Source organism: Nyctereutes procyonoides, unplaced genomic scaffold, assembly GCF_905146905.1.
Source record: "Nyctereutes procyonoides isolate TBG_1078 unplaced genomic scaffold, NYPRO_anot_genome, whole genome shotgun sequence".
NCBI lineage: Eukaryota > Metazoa > Chordata > Mammalia > Carnivora > Canidae > Nyctereutes > Nyctereutes procyonoides.
Window position 1 is genome coordinate 35807538 of NW_026575082.1, and position 23967 is coordinate 35831504.

The 23967-nt window shown below is 33.2% G+C and overlaps 1 protein-coding gene across 1 annotated transcript in view; it reads left to right on the plus strand.

The window, feature by feature from the left end:
• The window catches only part of LOC129514645 (low-density lipoprotein receptor-related protein 1B), a 1831349-nt gene that overhangs the window by 1638087 nt on the left and 169295 nt on the right, over positions 1 to 23967 (plus strand). Inside the window, exons 63-66 of the mRNA XM_055333402.1 lie at positions 4423 to 4516; positions 7998 to 8114; positions 8240 to 8359; positions 10197 to 10316. Coding sequence (XP_055189377.1) covers positions 4423 to 4516; positions 7998 to 8114; positions 8240 to 8359; positions 10197 to 10316 — 451 coding nt within the window. The remainder of the gene's footprint in view (positions 1 to 4422; positions 4517 to 7997; positions 8115 to 8239; positions 8360 to 10196; positions 10317 to 23967) is intronic.

Sequence of the window (23967 nt, forward strand, 5' to 3'; positions counted from 1 at the left end):
TACTGTTTAGTTTAGACCATTTCTGGTTTAAACTTCAGATTATCTTGAAATAACCTCTAGCCCCTTATTCTGGAGTGGCCCAAGAGTCACTCTGTTGGGGCCTAACACTGTGGCCTTACGTGACTTAGTAGAAATGATGATGCCCATCTAAGCCACATACAAGGTGCTGAACCTCAGTAGCCAAACAGAAAAGGACACTTGATACACAGAACATCTCAAAACATCAGCTTTCCTTAATAGTAAAGGGAATAAAACATTTCAAAGTTTATATAAGAAAACCTATATTTAGTCAATGCCAAAAAACAATCAGACCAATTAAATGAATACCTAAATCCACTCCCTAAAAATATTATTCATATAATTAAATTATTTCGCAAGTTAGTATCACTGACGATATGATTAAAATATATAGAACTTTTAAATACCCCAATAGTTTTTTTACATGAATTTGTTTTTAATTTTAAAAATTCAACAATAGTGAGAACAGCAACAACAACACAAATTGTGGATCAGATATTTTTGTTGTCAGCAGTACTTCCTGAAGAAAAGAGTTATCACTTCATTTGTTTCATTTTTATGAAAATAAAATTTTCATAATGTTTTATTTTTTAGAGTCTAGTTAATGCAGCCAACAATATATCCCCTGAATACTACTGACTTTTAGAAAAATAAAATAGGCAGATCACACCAATAAGAATTCTATTAGAATTGAAAATGAACATAAAAATCGGATAAAAAAATAAGATCAAATCCAATTCTTATAGCACTTATCACTTCAAATATTAAAGCTAATTCATTTTTATTTTCTAATAAAAGTAAATTTAAAAATAACTTTACTTAGTTTTTAAATGGAGACTTTTTCTATTGCAAGTAAACCTCACTTGTGTATGCAGAATTTGCATTTTATACCTGTATCCATTTTAACAGACATGTATTTAGTAGTTTTTTTATAGCTTCTTCTTGTGGGTGATAATTGCAGTTTGCAATTTATTTTATGAAGATATTAGTCTTAGAGAACATTTACCATGAGGAATGTTTTATACTTATATTTAGCATTTATCTTTTTTAAGTTACTGTATTTAAGTATGAAAAAATGAAGCCCAGACACAAAATAGAAGAAATCTTCCTTTGAGAGTAATGAATAAAATGTTGATTAGCATAAAAAGTAACATAATAAGTGTATTTTACCCCAGCCTTCTCTTAGCTCAAACCTTTTATGTTCTTATTAAAAATGAAATGGCAAGCACAATCGTCATGTCTTATATAATTCCAACAGTTGGTGTTTATTTAAATCAGGCATATGTAGTGAGTTTAAAATATGTATTTTAAATATTTTTCAAATCTTGATTGGGAAGGCTTTGAATATACTCAGGAGACATGAAATCCTCTTGCTAATGTACTTTGATATACTGTAATGACTGGAAATGTTTAATGTTCAGGGCAATTGCTTTCAGAGTTAGCCTGATATCCCCAGTCACTATCTATAAAGGTAATATTTTTCCTGTGGTAATTTATAAAAACCACCACAGATACGACCACAGGCTAAGCAAAAACGGGAAAATCAGTTGAACAGTCAGATCTTCCCCTGGATTCACAGTGCTCTATTCCCTTCCATATTGCTACTAGGAAAAAAAAAATTCTCTTATTTAAGAAAATAATGTAGATCTGCCTTGAATCAACTTCATGGTATCCAGAGAGGTTCAGCAAAAGCTAGCGTCAAATTTTCTCTTACTTGAAACTAATAATATTTTAAATGAACAAACTTTTAGCTCACTAATCCATCTCATTAGGGAAAGTTGAACCTAGGCTATATTCTTTTGTGTTACGTATCTGTCTGGCATACAGCATCCAAAGTGAATGTCACCTTGCTTTCAGGCCATTCAAATTGAAATTGCAACAGAAACACTTCAAGAAGAAAATTAATAAATTGTAGAAAGTTGTCAAACTACTATTTTCAATTCCAGATGAATTTTGTGATATATGCTTTTCACTGAATTTCTGTTGAAATGAAGAAAATAATTTGATAGTGCTAGAAGAAACTTACTAAACTTTATCATCTATTGCTTGGTTTTCATAAAATAAAATTTTAATGGCAATTGTTTTAGATGTATGTACTCTCTATTTGTAAAGTGTGATTTTCCTTAGTTTATTTTGTGAGAATAAGCTTAAAACTGAAAGTAGTTAATTTGTGGTCTGAGATCACTAGGGTATAAATTTCCTGGGTTTTCTTGGTCTCTATGTACATTAGGTCAATAGTGTAGTTAAGTAGGAACAATAATTCTGTGTTCTGTGTCAGGAGAAGAATTTGAATTCAGATTACCTTTTTTATAAAAAATGCAATAATATAACCTTCTGGAACATTTTTCTAGCAACATGTTACATGTGTGGTAAATGGCTTATAAGTAATTACTGCCATATAACATTTTCAACTAGTTTCTCTGTTGTTAATTTTCCACTTGAGGGTTTATTCCAAAAGAAAAGAGAGAAAAAGAAAAAAAAATCTGACTTCTGTAATAGATTTTTTTTTCTTACAATTTTTAACTATTTAAATGAAAAGGATGATAGAACAAATACAACACATTAATAGGGGTGCCTGAGTGGCTCAGTCCATTAAGCTTCTGACTCTTGGTTTCAGCTCAGGTAATATCTCCGGCTCGGGCAAGAGCGGATGCTTGTAGCAAGAAGTCAGCTTTCTTCTGACCTTCTTTACTAAAATCTACATCCCCCCACCAAACCCCCCCCAACACCACCCATTCCCGAGTCCACGGTAATGGAACTCCAATCTCATCCTATACAACAGACTAAATAATGTTTATTCTAAACCACACACACACCTACTACTCCACCTACACTCCACCCCACAGATTCCGATACAATTTACATAATTAACACATCACCAGAACCAAAATCATAAGAGCACAACAATTACTTAAAATACTTAAATACTTATCTTCACACTCACTTAATTACTACAATCTATCATTCAACCAACAATTCATTCACCAAACTTCTAAACAAATCCCACTATCTAAAAAAACTTCATACCAAATCCCCCCATCAAATATCCACAAAATAATTCTCATACCAAAACATAAACCAAATCTACTTCCTTAAAACTCAATTCCACTCCCAAACCACACCTTCCTTATCTACATTTCCATTTATTATAACATATCCAATAAATTCTTAATATTAAAAACTTAAAATTACTAACCACTTACACTTTCTCATCAAAATATACTAAATAAAAATATAACATCCATCACCCACCCCAACTCTTCCTTTTTTTTTTTTTTTTTTTTTTAACCACCCCCCCCCCCCCCCCCCCCCTATTTTTTTTTTTTTCCCCCCCCTTTTACACACCTTTTGGGGGGAAGAAAGAAAAAGAAAGGTAGTATATGCTTGTCTTAGACTCTATGGGAAGGTGGGAGCTCAGCTTTGGTAAGTACCACCTGGCAAATACAAATGGCCTAATCATATTGGCCAACATCCTCCATACTTTTCCATTAGTTTACACCAGAGCTTAAATCAACCCCTGCCTTTTGTTTCAGTGGAATTCAGTTCAATCTCTCTCCCCTATTGCGGTAGTTTTAAATAAATTCTTCCTTGCCTTTTTAACTGTCCAGTGCAATTTTTGTACCTGTTTTTTTTTTTAGTTATGATGATTTATCTTATTTATTGCAAAAGACCATGTATATTTATTAAAAATTCTGAAAACTGAAAATAACTGTACTGCTTTTAACTGCTTTAAAGAAGTATTCTTAAAATTTATGTGGGCAGATATTCATTATGGCTAAAGGCATTATGTTCAGACAGTTCCATGGAATCACAGCATGACAGTACCGGAAAGGATCATCCGGATTATCTTTAACTCCTCATTTTAGTAGCTAAGGAATACAGATAGAGAGATGTTAATCAAATTGGCTAAGATTCCTAAGAAAGTGCAATTCAATTAACTTAATTCAAATTAGCTAAATTAATTCAACTTTTCAATGAATTCAGGATACCTTTTCCTGAGATTTCTGCTGATTTTTTTTTAGCCATATTCAGCATTTGGCAAGCTTTCTGTAGAGGTTCAGATAATAAATATTTTAAATTTGCTGGCCACATGGTCTCTGTAGCAACTACATAACTGTTGTGGTGGTGCAAGAGCAACCATAGATCATATGTAAATGGGTAAGCTTGCCTGTGCTCAGAAAGCCCAGGAGGTTTTCCTGAACAATATGCTTTCCTGGCAGATCATTTTGCTACTTGTCGTGCATTTATTCCCTATTGTGGAATTCTCTAAGACCACCACAGTTCAAATTTGCAGCAAGAGAGTAGGCTAGGCTGCTCTGCCCTGGTGAGTTTTTAAATATCCATTTTATATAAAGGTAGGGTTTTTCAACCTTTTTTTCCCCCCTTTTTTTTTCTTTTTTCAAGTTTCGATGCAAAACTGACAAATGTATTCCATTCTGGTGGAAATGTGACACTGTGGATGACTGTGGCGATGGATCTGATGAACCTGATGACTGTCGTGAGTACATTGGTGAATGTGGGAATTTAGAATTTAGAGCTCCTTATATCCCAGACCTTGAAAGTTGAAGTGATACCTTAAATATTGCCTTTTGCTTTTACAAAATCTTTAAGTATACATCAGAAATTGTTACATTGTCTTGAGTATGCCTCTGTTAATTATTACATTTAGAATGATGTCATCAGCAATTTTGTCTTGAAGTTTCATTTGACTTCAATTTTCTTACTAGAAGAAAAATTACACTCCTCATGCAATGATCAGTATAATGACAATCAGCATGATTTTGACTGGATATATCACCATATTAGAAGTAAAAATGGGCAAGTTTTCAGAATGCTACTCATAACAAATCTTACTGTTAAAGGATTAATCTTTCAACTATTTATCAGTTTTACAATACTGGAAATTCCTTAAAAGTGAGATTTTTTTCAATATGAATCATTAATTTGTTCTACTAATCATTCTTATACTCTTAGGAATTGCCTTAAAATGACTGCCAATTATATTTGGACTCAAACTGTGATTGGCATGGTTAGGTACCCTATACATATATATATACACATACATATACATATATATGTATATCTATATTTATATATTATATAAAATGTATATTTTTATGACATCCTAAAAACTTGGGATGCCAGGGAATTCATGGTGCATCAGTTTAAACACATTTATTTTAAATGACATTATTGAAGTTTGCAAGTATGTGAATCTGGGATTAAATTTTCCTACTTTTTCAATTATCTAAGATTCCTAAGAAAGTGTGATTCAATTAACTTAATTCAAATTAGCCAAATTAATTCAACTTTTTAATAAATTCAGGATACCTTTTTCCTGATATTTCTGATGATATTTTAGCCATATTCGGCATTTGGCAAGCTTTCTGTAAGGGCTCAGATAATAAATAGTTTAAACTTGCTGGCCATATATATATATGGCCCACGTGTATGTACATATATGTGTCTATACATTTAGCTATATTTTATAACTTTGGTTTAATGTACAATCAGTATAACTATTTCTTGATAGACTTTTATAGTTCATTCCATGGGCAACTCCAATACTGTACTGTCAAGTGAAGATGTTTATAGTCAATCATGATAATTCTCTCAAATTTCAGTGGATAGTTGCCATGATTTGGCCTTGACAACTGAGTTCAAGATCCCTAGGCTTGCACTAAAGAGAGATAGTATACTCTCTTAAGTAAAAGCTAGTTACTTTCTGCTGTAGAACTTTCTACCACATAATTACAAAACTGCTCTAAACTTAGGGCCTCTAGATAGTTACTTAGATGAGATATATTCCATCTTCTGCACTACCAAGTATATAAAACATATGAAGTTGTTTCACATAGTTCATTTATAGCTTTGAAAGCAGCTAATAATATATTCAAGGAAAAGGAAAAAACTTACAGAAGTCATCGCTTTCCTAATATTCTCTTTATGTTTGAAAGGTTCATTGGTCTTTGATTTTTTTTTGATTTTTTTAAATACAGTTTTTGTCTTCACCTTGATAGACATGTACTATGCCTGTACTGTACTGTACTATGCCTGAGTTATTCTTTTTTAAAGTTATTGAATTAAAAGGACTATCAAAGTAACAAGAAATTATATTGGTGACTAACTGAAAGTTACTCATTAAAAAAAGTTATTGATTTCCCTGCAATAAGTAAACTTTTGACAATAAAATAAATTAACAAATACAACTTATTGTATAATTTATGGAAATAAAGAAGAACAAATATGTTAAATGATCCCTGATAGTAAGATGACTTTTCCTGCCCATATTTACTCAAGTGTTCTCTGAGGAAATACAACCATAATGACCCGCAGACACAGTGTCTCCCAATGCTTTCCCTTCTAAACTATCTGCAGCTCCTGAGCTCTAACTTTAGTCTTGCCTGGAATATCATGTTGTAACCATACTGATATAAAAACATTAACCAAAGATTTAGTATAGTAAGTTTTTCGCATTTATACACTTTCAAAATAGATGATGAACAAATATAACCTTAATGTCTTTTGAGGGGAAACAAAGAGACATCTGGTATCTAAGAGTCTCTATATCATCCTTATCCTGGTTAAATACCAATACTACATGTTTTTATTGGTGACATTATCTCTTGTGATCTTTCAGTAAATGATCTTTTACTTGGAGTCGACAGGTTAACAGCACTGAACATCTGTAGGCATGAAGCTTTACTTTAAGAGTTATGGTGAGGTGGAAAGTGATGTACAGGAGTCTGTGCAGCATTTAGAATTCATCTTTGAAGAGCTGCATCACCAAATTTGTAGGTACTAAGTTACTGGTAATAGTTATAATTTCACCTGAAAAGGCAGGGAAGCTTAATCCCAGGATGTTTCATATACTTGCAAACTTCAACAATGTTATTTAAATAAATGTGGTTGAATTGATGCATCACAAATTCTCTGGCATCCTAAGTTTTTAATTACATTTTCTATGATGCTCTAGTACACCAAGGATCATTCTAAAGACACATTTAAAAGGTCAAATGGGCTTCCCAGCTATTTTCCAGGCATTGAAAGTCCTCTGAAATCTATAACTCTTCTTTGAGAAGGTTGTTTTGGTAGCAAAGGAATATTCAAGAAAATCATATATGAAGCAACAGGAAATAGAGGAAATGCACATGTTCAGAGTGTGAGAAAATTAAGTATCATACAGTTTCAACATTTAGTGTGATTAATAAATGTCATAGATTGAAGTTAAATGACATTTTAGAACTCACCTATGGAAGTCAAGCATATATTGAGTTATTTTTTTAATATTAAGGAAATTTTTAATTAATATTATAGATATAAAAGAGTAATTTTCCAAAAAAAGTTTAAAATATCACTTATTAATATTTGGTTGATTTATTCGAGCTACATACATTAGGATCATCAGTCAAAAGGTAAATGTTTTAATACAAGCAACACAGTTTCTGAGACGACCTCAGAATCAGATCTGGATCTAATTTCCAAATCTGGCCCTTGAAACTTGTACATACTTGGGTGAGTTATCAATATCCATGAGACTTAGTTTCATCATTTATAAAGTGGTTATGGTGATATTGAGGTAAGAAGGTTATGATGAGATTCAATTAGTAGCTCTATGTGGAAGGGCCTTACCTTGTTTCTGATAAAGAGTAGATATTCAATAGATCCTACTTTATTATGATGATTATTGTTATCATTATTCCATATATAAACTCAAAAATATGGCAAAATAAATTATCACCTGGTATTTCTTCTGTTAATTTGTGAAATGTATTCTGGAGGCCATCTGAGTTGCTCGTAGCTTAGCAGTACCGTGTATCTGAATCCAAGAGCTATCTATGTGTAAGACATTCATGCTGTGCTCCAGGATATGTTTCATATAATGAAATAATAAATAACTGTAATGTCAGAAAAGCTCTATTTAAGAGGTCATGAATGGAGCTTGGCATTCGATGACACCTGTCTCTTTTCTCCCCTAGCTGAATTTAAATGTCAGCCAGGCCGGTTTCAGTGCGGCACTGGGCTCTGTGCTCTGCCTGCTTTCATCTGTGATGGAGAGAATGACTGTGGAGACAATTCGGATGAGCTCAACTGTGGTAGGTGATTACATTCTTAACCGAGAATATAAATCTAATTCTTACCTGATTTTGACTGCACTGATTTAAATTCAGACACAGTTTTCAGCACATATTTAATTGTTGTTGTTCTTTCCTTCTTTTAGACACACATGTCTGCCTGTCGGGTCAGTTCAAGTGTACAAAGAACCAAAAATGTATCCCAGTAAACCTCAGATGTAATGGACAAGATGACTGTGGGGATGAGGAAGATGAAAGGGACTGTCGTAAGTCATCTGAGAATGTTCTGTCTTGTTTTACTTCTGAGTCTCAACTGATGTTGGTCTAAAAATTTTTATCGTGTACCATACATCCACACAATGTGGAAACACATAACAGCAATTGTGACAAAGACTTCCAAACTGACACCTTTGGTTACTTAAGAAGCTCTCTATAAAGAGTATAGAGAACATTAAAACATGGATGGTCTTTTTAAAAAAAACAAAAAGATTTTATTCATTCATGAGAGAGAAAGAGCATGGGTGCACAAGGGAGCACACAAGCAGGGGGAGGGGTACAAGCAGGCTCCCTGCCCAGCTGGGAGCTCTTACATAGGGCTTGATTTCAGGATATTGGGATCAGGACCCAACCAAAGGCAGATGCTTAATCAACTGAGCCACCTAGGCACCCCATGGATGGTCTTTACTTAAAAAGCTATCTGAGGAGAGACACCTGGGTAGTTCAGTGTTTGAGTATCTGCCTCCTGAGTCCAGGGGTCGAGTCCCCCATTAAGTCCCCCATCAAGTCCCATATCGAGTCCCCTATCAGGCTCCCTGTGAGGAGTCTGCTTCTCCCTCTATGTCTCTGTCATTCTCTATGTGTCTCTCATAAATGAATAAATGAAATCTTAAAAAAAAAGGTACCCGAAGATTACAGTAACCTGAAACAACATGCATTCATTCGTATCATCCTTAAGAGAAGAAGCAAAATCAACATTATAGGTGACTATAGTGTTTTATTCATAAATTGATTTTTTTTTTTTTGCCCACACTAAGCAGTCACGGGTAATTTTCTTCTACTGATTAATTAGTTACTTGAAATCAGCTCCATTAACAAGAGATTGCTTTTTTTCTTCATAAAATACATGTTGAATGTATGATGAGAACATCTGAGCAAAATAACCTAACAAAATTGTGTTAAAAATTGTAAATAATACTCTATTTAATGTGTCTTAGCAAGCTACTTCAAAGAACAGTAGTAAAACATCTTCTATTCTTTTTATCTCTTATTTCCATCCCCCACCAATAAAATCAAACTAGATTAAATGGAAAGCAAAACAGTTTATGTCATATACATATAGGCACATAGGCAGACGCGCATGCACACACACATATACACGAACACATACAGAATCTGAACAATAAAGTACCTGCCAAGTTTCAGGGTTTCAACAGAACTGCTGCCAACGTTTCTGTCTTGCTGAGGTTTTATTTTATTCCTCTAAAACTTTTATCTGTAAATAATGTGCAGTCACCCAGCAATTTGATTAAGATGGTGCATTGAGAATAAAGTCGGTACCAGTTCTTTATGGTTAGTCATTCTAGGAGCTGATCCATTAAACTGACTAGGATTTGTGATGCAGTTTACAGTCAGATATTCACGTCTTCCCTCAAAAACTCAACACTAGAGATTTCGATAAGTTTTTTGCTTTTTATTTCCTTATTCATGAATATCTTCTGATTTTAGTCTTTTTCTATTTATAGAAATGCATATGCATAAATTCTTACATTTATTTATCTGGTAAAATTATTCTGAAAGGTTCTGAATTCTTTATTTTTAAAATTAATTTCAAAATACAGGTAATCAAGGTGGCCTTGTTTTGAAAACTCTGATTTTTTTTATCCAATGCATCATTGCAGAAATATTTTTTATTTATTTCTACTGAAAAGGATATTTGGAATATATCATAGATTATGCAAGTTAAAACTCTTCACCTTCAGAGATTTATTAATTAAAAGATAATACATTTCCAGTTGATTATCTTAAGCATTTGTTTGTCTAATTGGTTTTTAGATAAACTGTTCTTATTGAAAGCTACATTTTAATAGATGTTTTCTCCTTAAGCCGAAAACAGCTGTTCTCCAGACTATTTCCAGTGTAAAACTACTAAACATTGCATTTCCAAGCTGTGGGTTTGTGATGAGGATCCAGACTGTGCGGACGCATCAGATGAGGCCAACTGTGGTGAGTGTTTTGTGACCCTGGATGGTACCTATTGTATTTGTATCGTCATCTGACATAGCCACAGTGAAAGGGATTTGAACACAATTCTAATGAAGCCAAGGTCTCCCATGAGAAAGTTTTGTCTCTGCGTTCACAGAGTTGTGTGACCTCAGATTAGCTATTTTATAAAAACAATCTCAGGTTAGCCGTTTTTACCCAGAGAAGGATAAGGCAAAAGAATAATATTGCTGAAAATGACTCAAAACTATTTTTGATGAAATAGATGAATCTATAAGGTAGACTGAACTGTCTCTTCTTGTGGCAGAGCATGCACATGATATTAGTATTTAATGATAGAAGCAATGAGACATTCATTATCTCTGTGTTGTTCACAGAGACAATTTTTTTTACTTAAATACATATGATTTTTCCATTTATTCAATGATTATTGGTCATTCATAAACATGGTAAAAAAGGAGAAAAGATAAAGTATCTGTTCTGTTTTAATAGATGACAATAATCACTTAAGTTAGCATTTGTTTCTGAAACATTGATTTTTTTACTTAAAATCAATACTTTTATTTACAAGAATTATTCCTTAATTAAAATTGTAGAAATGGAGAACATATTTATTTTGTTTAATCCATTTGATTCTATCTTGAAAATGTCAACCTTGAAGACAGAAATGAAGATTAGTTGTCATATGTAATTCATTTTATCAACATTTATTAAATACTAAAAGAGGCATTTTGTAGGTGGACATACCAAACTTGGCATTGTTGAGGAAGCAAAAAATTATTTTATCTAGTAATTGATTAAGAAAAATAAAGACGGGGTGGCTCAGTGGCTCAGTCAGTTAAGTGTCTGACTCTTGATTTCAGCTCAGGTCATGATCTCAGAGTTGTGAGATCTAGCCCTGTGTCTGGTTCTGCAATGAGTGTGGAGCCTGCATGGAATTCTCTGTCTCCATTTCCCTCTGCCTCTCCCCTCTTCAAAGAAGGAAGGAAGGGAGGGAGAGAGGGAGGGAGGGAGGGAGGGAGGAAGGGAGAATGGGAGAGAGAAAGAGAGAAAGGGAGAAAGAAAGAAAGAAAGAGAAAGAAAAAGAAAGAAAGAAAGAAAGAAAAAGAAAGAAGAAAGAAAGAAAGAAGAAAGAAAGAAAGAAAGAAAGAAAGAAAGAAAGAAAGAAAGAAAGAAAGAAAGAAAGAAAAGAAAAGAAAGAAAGGAAAGAAAGAAAGAAAGAAAGAAAGAGAAAGAAAGAAAGAGAGAAAGGCAAGTTTATTCAAACTGAATATAGGACTTCCAGGCTTCATAGACAAAATTGTGTTAAATTAATCTGCTATATTCCACAGCGCTCTGAGCTCTGTTGTCTCTAGCATTTTTTGTATACCAAAGAAAAATGGAATAATGATGTATAATTAGCTAAATGAATACTTTTTCTGGAATATCTACAATTTGTTCTTCACTTAGATGTGCCTTAACTGTTGTTAATTATATTATTCAACCTGATAATTATCAATCATTATAATCACAGTAAATCCTAGTATTTATTTAGTGTTTACCATATAGCCCAGGAAATTTGTCAAAGACTTTATATTCATTATCTCACATAATCTCTTTGCTGCCCCTATTTTATTGATGTAAATGAGTCCCAAGGAGACTGTGTGACTTACTGAATATTCCACGGTTAGCAGGTGGTAGAATTGAGACTTTAATCAAGGGTTATTTCACACTAACACATCTATTCTGTGGACATAGTATAAAACCACTTCATTCTTAAAAAAAAAAAAAGATTTTTTAAAATTATTTAAGAGAGAGCATACATGCAGTAGAGAAGGGACAGGAACAAGCAGACTCTACTGAGTACAGACCATGGCTTGGGCTTTGATCCCAGGACCCCAAGATCATGGCCAAAGCTGAAACCAAGAGTCAGACACTTAATCAACTGAGCCACCCAGATGCCCCTAAAGCCAACTCATTCGTTATGGGTTAAGGGAAAAATATTCAAATGTTTTCTGCTATAAAATTATCCTCCCAGAATCCTCCCAGTCATAGTCATTGTTATAAGTTCCAGAACAGTATACAAACACATACATACATACAGTAAGAGGAAGAAAAGAGGTGAGAAGGTTGCCACCTGATTTGCCTTAGACCCACTATAAAATTTTGTTTTGGACAGGCATTAATTTTTTTAATAAATTTTTTAGAAATATTTTATTTATTTATTTATTTATTTATTTATTTATTTATTTACTTATTTACTTATTTTCTATTTATTTAGAGCTCCAATGCTCCGGCTAGTGGAGAGGGAGTGGGAGAGAGAGAATCCCAAGCAGACTCTGAGTTAAGCCCCTCTCCAGAGATTTGGGTGGGTGGGGAGGGTATGCTCTGAGGTCTCAGGACTGTGAGATCATGACCTAAGGCAAATAAATCAAGAGTAAGCCCTTAATAGAATGAGTCAACCAGACACCGCAATTTGAAACACTTCTATATCATAATTTAGTACAAATTTCTGAACTTTATTCTCTTTTTAAAGATTTTATTTATTTATTTATTTATTTATTTATTTATTTATTTATTTATTTATTTATGAAAGACCCAGAAGGAGAGAGGCAGAGATATAGGCATAGGGAGAAGCAGGATCCCCACAGGAGCCTGATGTGGGACTCAATCCCAGGACCTGAGGATTACACCCCTAGTTGAAGGCAGAAACTCAACTACTGAGCCACCCAGGCATCTCTCAGTCTTTACTCTTGATGGGCTAAAAGGCCACCTCCTTCCCCTCTCTTCTGTCTTCAGTAAATGTAGAAGTGCCATATATTTTTGATAAGCTTGTTAACACCTTTGGGGAACAGTTTATATTTGGATACTTCCATATAGTGGGAAAAAACAAACAAAAACACTTATTAAAGATTAACCCTATCTAACTAAGGCTTTATTACTTGAATCTGAGCCATATGTGTCTTTGTGGAAATGGACCTTTCCTAGAATAGGAAGTAGATTTCACTATTTCTCCTTTCAGGTGTCCTCAGGGCCTAGCAAGATGTAGAGCAGATTTACATGAAGTGCTATTGAGTAACAGACCTGTTCTCTATCACAAAAACTCAATATGGAACTCATTTTCCTTATAGTTGTCTTCTATACTTTCTTAGTCCACTTCTAAATCTATTTTTTTAATATTTTATTTATTTACTCATGAGACACACACACACAGAGAGAGAGAGAGAGAGAGAGAGAGAGAGAGGCAGAGACATAGGCAGAGGGAGAAGCAGGCTCCCTGCGGGGAGCCTATTTTGGGACTGGGTCCTGGGACTCCAGGATCACACCCCGGGCCAAAGGCTGATGCTCAACTGCTGAGCAACCCAGGGGTCCCAGTCCACTGCTAACTTCAGAGGCAGATTCTATTTTACTCTTGGAGGTCTCTTAGCTCTTACATCGTACATCGTGTCTCAGCAGCAGTGTATCTACAGTTTTAGATCTAATGTGTTTCTGTCGATTCTAAAGTTCTAACATTGTAATTTGTTCTACCTTGACATATCCTAAATGAAACACTTCTTGTTGTTTTAAATTGCAAGAGTAATTGTCTCAGTAAAACCGAGACACTATGGAAAAGCCTAACAAAATAGAGTAGAATAAGTTGCGAACAAACAAAATGTACATGAAGTACTGGGGATTCAAATACCTTTAATGTGTAAACATTTTAAAAATTATTTAATTTTTATATGTGTCAGAATACCACTTATTAAATTCTGTTCAGTGTAATTCTTGAGTTCTTATGAGTACTTGCAGATTTAACAACTAATATTCAACACATGTAAAAACTTTATGCTAATCTAGAATTTAAGGAGGCCTTAGATCCACTCTAAATAGATGTAAATTAAATATGGTTTAGGAATCTTGCTCCAATAGTTTATTCTTGGTGAGAGTGGATACAAATTTTAAAATTAAATTACATATTTTCCCATCTTATTACACATAGTTTTTGAGATGGCTAAATTTATGGGTCTGTAAAAGCTGCATTTGGCACGTTTGGATTTAAATTCATAAATATTTTAAAAACATCTTTTAGCTCTACTTCTGTGTAAGTAAGGATTTAAATATATGCTTCCTTCACATTTATGGCAAGACAGGTTCAACTTTGTTTTGTAAGTTGTCAATAGTTATTATAAAATTACTCCTTTTTGCTTGAAAGTATTTATTCGTTCTTTCCAATATGCCCAGAGAAAAATAAGCTTTATAAAATGTAGGTCTCTACCTTTTATTAAATTATAGGTGTTGACTATTCTCAGAAGGCTGTTCCACTACGTATTACAATATTGGACAAATACCAGATTTGAATGCCTGACCAAAATACATGCAATACCTCAATTATAGTAGCTCCAGGATTTTCACTTCAGATTTTAATTTCGAACTTTCTTCACCTTCTGCCTGTCATTTTCTATTTTGGAGAAGAAAATGCAGATTTGGGATTTGACAAATCTGTACTAGATTCATGCTTCTATTTTGTAATCAGAGTTGAAACTTTTCTATAATTTGACTCTTATATGATAATATCAGAATCCAGGTCTTTCCATTATGTCCTGTCTCCCCAGGTTATGGTTTACAAGCTCTGTCCCCTACATGTCTATGTGACATTCTTTTGGTCAGTTGTTCCACCTGGGTCAACTTCCTACTCGTACCACAGCTCTCTGGAATCCACTTTCTGCTATATTGGTCTTTCCTGTGGTCGTGTTCCCTGCTTTCTTCTCCGGCATCCCTCCACTGTATGTGGAATTCTTGACAATTCTTGGTTCAGCATCATTTGCTGCTTTTGAGCTGTCTTGGTTTATAACCTGCTGCCAGGCTAATATTCTTAAAATAATGTGCTAGCTCTAATCATACTAGCTAGAGCTTAGGAGAGGAACTTGGGTTTCCTACAGCAGCTTTGTACTTCCTGCAGCCTGGTTTCCCAACGTGATACTGAACACACTCAAACTAAAAGACAGAAGTGATTGATGTGTGCTTTTATTTCCCCCCTAGATCTTTGATGAGGAGATTTGAATTGGTCTACCTAATTTATAAGAATATAAGAAACAGATGTTTTAAAGTTAAATCAAGTGTATGTTAAATTGTAAAATACTTCTACCATACAGACTTGTACAGAAAGTTACACAGTAAGCAATGTACCATTTTTAATAGATTTTTGACATTTGGCCTAAGGTATCACTTAAAACATTCAGACCCCTTGATAACATATAAAGCCCACCTCTATCCTCTCCCCTTCCTTGCTTCTCCTCTTTTGAAGTGGTTGTGTTTCGTTCACATGTTTTTTTTTAACCTGTACTATATTTGTACATATTCATCAATATATACATAATCATTAATAGTATCTTAAAAGTTTACAGAAATAGTATTGTCTTTCAATATTAAATTGAAGCGTGACATTTTCTAGTATTCCAGGGTATTAATGTGAATAACACATTTTCATACTGAAGGTTATTTTTACATGTTACAATTATTACATATTCATGGACAAATAAAGCACAAAACGTTTCATATAACCTGCACTACAGACACCATGAAGTCTCGGTTCTCTGCTCAGATGCTCTGATCATCAACCTGCATGAAAGTTTATTCAAAGCTGTTGTGACAACATCCAGAGGCAGGAATCTGTTAACTGTTCAGTCAATATTAGGCTAAATCTCATGTACGATGGACGGCCTGGATTCTACTGAAGAGAGAAGAAGCTCTGATATTGATGGTTGTAACTACAGTAAAATCATTTCTGATATTTGAAGTTAGTTATTTTCAAAATATTTATGTACTTGTACCTACAATAGCTTTAGCAAATGTTAGTTCCCTGACTTCAAGACAATCCCCGGGGTAAAGTTCTGAGCTCCTTGTATACGCAGGAAAGGATGATGCACTGAATTCTGTATCTTGGAAAACAATTCACTTACATGCATTTAGTTAATATATCTGTTTAGTGTTTTTAATCAGAGTTTTCTGAATTTAAATATAGGTTACAAATTTATGTATTGTATTTTGATCAGCAAACAAATTTGTGCTCTTAATGTCGTAGACTCACTCCTGACTTTAACTGACTGTTTTATGTACCTGATATTAGATGTTTCTCCCAGGATGTTTGGCATCTTTTTGAGATTAATTTGGGTCGAGGTCACGCTTATCTTCTCAGGAGTCTTGGCCTGTCCCATACCAATTGGATATTGTTCCTATGTCTTGAGGGTATATTTACAACTGTGTTCTCCACTTAACTTGTGTTTTTATTTCTCGCAATCTCTCAATATCCAGAAATGGGCATTCTACTTTATCTACCTAAAAGAAACTTCACCTGCACAAATTTTATCATTGTTGAGGGGGCACTTGCCTACTCCACTCCTTACCCTGGCAAAATAGCTGTGGAACAATTCAATTCATGAGGGAGAGAAATGAAAACCACATTCCTTTCTGTTTGAGAAAATGTTTAATCTTACGCAAATTGACCCCAGATAATTAGTAAAATAACAGTTAACAACAAACTCATAGAATCACTGCCTTTTAGAATATATTTTAGACATATTACCTGTTATGTGTTACTGGAGTCTGTGTGATTTATACTCAATGTAATGCTAATACATTTTATTTTATTTTATAATCATGTAGCTCTATATCGCTACTTTAAAAACCAGTGTGGACATATGTCATCACCTTTCTTTTTTAAATAGAAATTTTCTAAATATTATTCAACTTCTGGTACATTTCTGAACTTTTAAAGTAGTTACCATGAAAATAAATGTATTTTTTTGGAAAAGCGTGGTAATCTGGAGAGCTTCTTTTCTGAGCAAAAGTACATTCAGTAGGATGTATTATTATGCCAGTATTATATTATTAGGTTTTAGGTAAATTTTTTGATGTATCATATGTTCTGCTTTTCATCTATTTGTTTGTTTTGCAATATTCAATCTTTTCTCCTTTTTCTGTCAATGAGATATCTCTCTCCCTCTCTCTCTTTCTCTGTATGTGTATGAGAAAGACAAAGAAAGGAAAAATTATCTCTTTTGCACTGAAATATTTTGGTTCCTATGGAGCCCTCAGAGGAGAGCCTCTCTGTATGAGTAGAACCAGTAAACTGCCATCTAGTATTTATGTGAAGAAATGAATGACCTACATATGCATCCTTTGATAGTCTAAGTGGAACACAGTTAGTCTTTTTATAACTTTTGTTCAGTAACTTCCATGCATTGACTATCTCTCTACCAAAGTGATGTGTAATTATTTGGTGATGTTATTTTGTTTTGTTTTTTTTTTCTTTCTTAATAATAAGAGGAAATTGTGAGATTTAAATTTTATTCCATAATGCTAAAAAGGAGCCCACACAATGAGTCAGGAGGCATGCCAAATATTCTAGATTCTAGATTGATCTGTAGTAAAAGGCATGAAAGGAAATAGGTTTTTGCCCAGTGAGGTTTATAATCGAGTTTGTAAAGGAAGGAACTACATATTTGTTTTAATAAGAACTGAGTTGGTGCACCTGATATTTTTTTAAAGGAAATGGAGTCAGTAATTTAACATTCTGTGATATTTTTATTTGAGAAACTTCATCCTGTTATATTGCTCCCTTCATCCTTCACCAACTATATTTGATTCTCTAAAATTGCCAAGTAAAATCACACACACACACACACACACACACACAACAGCTAGTTACAGATTTATAGCAGAAAGTGGTGAAAATAAGTATTAGATACTTTATAAAAAAATACTTAAGGAATGTAGAACTTTAAAAAAGTATCCTTTTGTCTACCTTTGGAACAAAAATATTTGTATTTGTTTTGGTTTATAAGATTCTGTTCCAGTATCCTTTGGGCTGGTGATTTTCTTAAAGAATATTGTTATCATTTTATTTTCAGGGCTTATTCAATGTGGCTTAGTACTGTGTTTTTATAATTACACTACACATTAGTGAGAGAAAATAAATAGAATGAAGATTATGCTTTTCCTCAACACTAGTAGTATAGGTGATGCATCTATGTATAGAAATTATTATTGTTTGTTACTGTAAGAAATACTGCTGATGGGGGTGCCTGGGTGGCTCACTCAGTTAAGCATCCAACTCTTGATTTCCTCTCAGGTCATAATCTCAGAGTCCTGAGATCAAGTCTCACATTGGGCTCTACTCTCAGTGTAGTGTCTGCTTGAGATTCTCCCCCTCTTCTTCTGTCCCTCCTCCTGCTTGTGCTTTCTCAATCTCTCAAATAAATTAATAAATAAAATCTTTAAAAAAAAAAAAAAATGCCAATAGATTCATTCAACTGTTTAAAGGTCTAATCATCTTATTTAGATAACCAGCCTATGAAAATATGACGTGTATATTCAAAGCAATTAGGTTGTCACTTCAGTTTCTGTTTGGTATTTGTAAATTGCAGTAAGAAACTCTGAAACATCTCATTCATGATCTTTTTTATTGCATGTCTAATTAGTAGAATTTATTTAGAATATTTTTGAAGATTTTTAAGAATATATATTTCATTTACATAGTGCTATATATTATATATTAGAAAGGCTATAAAGTTTAAATATCTTAGTTTTGTGATACCTTAATTTCTGAGAATGGATTCAAAATACATAGATATTTAAATTACTATTTTAAAAAAACAATGTTATTTCATTTAAGAACATAATAGGTAATAAATATAAAATGACCAGGGGCACCTGGGTGGTTCAGTCTGTTAAGCTTCTGACTCTTGATTTCGGCTCTGGTCATGATCTCAGGGTCATGTCTTAGGGTCCTGAGATCAAGCCCCACATCAGGCTCTACATCCAGCAGGGAGTTTGCTTCTTTCCCTCCTCTGCCCCTCTCCCCACTCGTGCATGAGCTTTCTCTCTCTAAAATAAATAAACAAATAAATCTTTCAAAGATATATTTAAAAAATAAAATGACCAACCTTAGAAAAAATAAAACAGATTTGTGCTTATATGTTAAATTCAGCTTGAGGCTCCAAATGGTATCAGATTTTGCTTGCAAAATGATTATCCATTTTCATCCATTAACATTTCGGGACATAATATATTAATGAGAGCAAAAGGCCTATTGTAGGGTTGTAATTGTACCATTTATTAGCTTTGTAATCTTTGTGGAACATTTAGATGATGATTCTAATAGTCCTATTCATGCTCTGATCAGTCTTACATTCAATGCCTAGAGAAGTCTCTGGGCTGGGGTTTTCATGTCATTAAGGCACTATTTATATATGGTTTCTGTTCAGTGTTCATGTGGGAAATAATGGGAGTGGAGAGAGGTAATAGAGGAGTTAGTTTGAAATAATGAATTTCTGTTACCTCTTGCTGGGTTGTGGATGTCAGGGACTAAAGTATTACTAAGTTTTGTCGTCCTTTAAAATTTTATTTTTTTTTAAGATTTTTATTTATTTATGATAGTCACAGAGAGAGAGAGAGAGGCAGAGACACAGGCAGAGGGAGAAGCAGGCTCCATGCACCGGGAGCCCGACATGGGATTCGATCCCGGGTCTCCAGGATCCCGCCCTGGGCCAAAGGCAGGTGCTAAACCGCTGCACCACCCAGGGATCCCGTCCTTTAAAATTTTAACCTTCTAATTAATATTTCCATTTCTCTAATCCAAATATATTGAGATTATAAAAATAATATAAACAGAAATTCTTCATAATGAGTTTCCTTTGACCTAAGAAGTAGCTTGAAAAGTATTATTTAAAAGCTTGAGAAATAGAGCAGATCTAACCTGTGACCTAGGGTTTCTTACCCTATAGATCATATTATCAATAGGCTTATTCTCTTCACAATTCTGTGTTCTAAGAACACAAAACTCCAGTATATTCATGTTTCTTTTTTGATACAGTTAGTTACAAGATTTTGGCTGGCATTTGAGAAAAAGCAGAAGAAATAAAAACTTATACTATCAATTGAGCTTCAAGTAAATCTAATATGATTTCAAAATCATGTTTTTAATTAATAGTATTTAGTTATGTGAATTATATATCTTTCTTAATCAAGTCTCTATATTTAAGTTCATATATTAATATTTAATCTTGAACTCATAAAGTTACAGAATATTGGTATATATACAATTGTATTTTAGTAGTAATACTTAGTAATAGTATTTTGTTATAAATGCTAATATCAAATTTTAAGTAAGTGTGTGGTAATTTGTTTTAGTTCATTAAGATCAATTCTTCCAGAATTGAGTGTGTTAATTATTGAGTGTGTTAACTATTTAATACTGAGTGGCAGACTAAATAAAAATTCTATGTCAGAATGTTGGGGACTTATTTTTAAATGTTACAAAATATTTACCATAAAATTGTGATTAAGCAATTGAAAGAGTAACATCTAACCTGTTTCAACTTGTTGAAGACACTTCTAAAGTCTTAAACTAATTTTTTCTATCACCAAATAAACTATACTGGCAGAAATTTCCTTTTTAAATTTATTTTTTAGATTGTATTTATTTATTTGAGAGAGAAAAAGAAACACTCCCTGTTGAGCAGGGAGCCCACCTAATTTGGAGCTTTATCCCAGGACCCTGAGATCATGACCTGAGCTGAAGGCAGATGGTTAATTGACTGAGCCACCAGGTTCTCCCAGGCAGAAATTTCTTATATGACTTATTATATATGGCTTGATAGCTCCCATTCCAAATATTATGTTATTATCTAATATGTTATTAGATTACATTTAAAAAATCAAATATGAAGTCTGTTTATATTTAGTCTTCTGTGTAATTACCTTCTGAATCCTGAAAACAGAACATACTCAGAAAATTTAATGTATTATTTTACTATATGAGTCTTATTTTATTATAAAAAGGATCATACAGCTATTTTAGTTAACTATTCCTGTGTAATGAGAAGTTAGATGTCTCCGATGGGTATTTCTATCTGTTTATAGAAATTCTCCATAGAAGGTAGAATGTTTTATTACTTCATAAATACCTATCCTAGAAGTTCTATGAATGAATCTAGAGTTTAGAATTAGCATACACCCAGTCCCATGATGATTCCTGTTTCAAGAGAATCCTTTGGAACAACTGCTCAGATCTTTATATATATATTTTTTAAGATTTTATTTATTTATTCATGCGAGACACAGAGAGAGAGAAAGAGAGGCAGAGACACAGGCAGAGGGAGAAGCAGGCTCCATGCAGGGAGCCCGACATGGGATTCGATCCCAGTTCTCCAGGATCACACCCTGGGCTGAAGGTGGTGCTAAACCACTGAGTCACCTGGGCTGCCTCAACTGCTCAGATCTTTAGTATGTAATGGTTAAAACCACAATATTCTTGATATAAACATGCATTGAGCAGTAAAAATCCCAGTGGCTAACTATCAGAGAGTCACAGAAATATAGGAAACAGTCTTCAGGAATCATAAAACATTTTATGGAATCAGAACTCTAACAGTTAATTCAGTTCCTTTTCAATAAAGGACATTTCACTGAGAGAGAAAAAAAAATGGGAATCATTCGCCTAAAATATAATCAAATATATACATATTTTTCTTTCAGAATTCATCATGTCCATTGCATAATGTCCTAATAAAAGTACTTGCATCTTAGATTTTAAAATATTTATTTTATTATTTTAATTCCAGTATAGTTAACATATAGTGGTATATTAATTTCAGGTATACAACATAGTGGTTGAGTACTTCCATGTATTACCCAGTGGTCATCATTATAGGTGTGCTCCTTAATCCTCATCACCTTTTCACCCATCCCCCCACCCACCTCCTCTCTGGTAACCATCTGTTCTCAACAGGTAAGAATTTATTTCTTGTTTTGTTTCTCTCACTCTCCCTCATTCTCTCTCTTTCTTTCCTTTTCCCCTTGCTTATTTGTTTTGTTTCTTAAACTCCACATGAGTGAAGAGATGTGGTGTTTGACTTGTTTCACTTAGCATGTACTCTCTAGCTCCACCCATGTCATTACAAATAAGATTTCATTATTTTTTATGGCTGAATAATATTCCATTACACACACACAATATCTTAAAATTTATTTGAAATATTTAACGGTTTGGTATCACTAAGACATATTGCCAATATATATAGTTGCTACCAATAGGAAATCTGAACATTATGCATAAGGTTGAACTTGAAGAGGCTCTCATATCAACCTCTTATTCTTTGCAGAGGAAAGCTCAAATCCCTGGGTACAATTAGTTGATCGAACATACTTTCGGCACAGTTTGTATTATTCATTTTGTTTTTAATATTTTACTTATATAATTAAGCTTGGTTTTTGTATCTCTGTAACATTCATATAGTTTAAAAATTAATAAACACCTATTAAATACGTTAAATAAGCCACCAGAGACTCAGGTAATTCAAAGAAGTCCAATAGGGATAAATAATAGTTTTAAAAGCTTATTATGTGTTAAGCATTATACTAAGCTTTATATGAATTATATCATTTAATCCTCACGACAATTTCATGCAAAACATACTATTATTATTTTTATTTTATAGGTAAAGATATAAGGCTCAGAACACATAAGTAATTTGTTTACCCAAGTCACCCGGATAGAAAGTGGTTGAGCAGATATTTGAACCTGCAGGATCTGGCTCCAGACGCATACACTTTAACTATTACTCAATTGAGCTTCCTTAACCTGCCCTAAATTTACAATAAGGCAAGGAATTGGGACACAGATACAAATAATCCCCAAAAAATTGGAATGGTTAAAAGTCATCAGAAAGAATACATACAAAGTTTTTTAAAGAAGATTATCATCACTAACAATAAGTAAGATAGAAGTGTTAATTTGAAAGCAATAATAAACCAACTAAAAGTCAGTCTGCTTTTTATTATAATCTTTTTTAATGGCAATGTTAGTGATAAAAACCCCCTCCCTAGAAGGACAAGCCATTGATCATGACTCCAAATGGAAATCTACTGGCCTTCCGTAAAGGTAATAGAAAAAATAGGTACAATGAGAACAACAGTGTTATTAAATTCTAGTTTGACTCAATTCTAAGATGATATTGGCCTATCCAAATCTAGCTCTCTCTTTGTGAAAAAGAGAGGTCATTGAGTGTCACAGAAGCCTTATTTTTTCATGAACAAAATTCATAATGAAGCAACTAGGTGGGAAGAATGAAAGAGACTTGAATGGAGAAGTTTCTCACCAGCCAGTATGAAACCGTACTATCTAATACCATGTTTATATATTCTTTGAGAAATCTGCTGCTTACCATCTATGTCATGCAGTCCACACCTTTGAAAACTTTGTCCTCCTCTTGATTAACTGAATGAATAAACATGAGTATAGTTTTATTTTTAGATCATGTCTTTACCTCTTCCTGCAGCTTTTCCAATAGCTATATGTAAATTATGTTGTTGATATATTAGTGTATATATATATTATAATTATATAATATATATATACATATAATTACATATAAACTATATGTAGTTTATTAATATATATCTTAAATTGGTTAAAATACAAGAGGCTATTGAGAATAAAATAAATATTTATGCTAATATTACTTATTCTTAGTGCTTTCAAATACTTTTACTTTGCAGAAGTGAAGGTCATCAACACTGCTTTGTTCCAATTTTTTTTTTGAAAAGTTTATTAACGAGAAAGCATTCTTTTTTTTTCTAATTTTATGAAAGTTTGTAATTGACCACTGGGCATAAATTGTTCAAATTCTTTTTT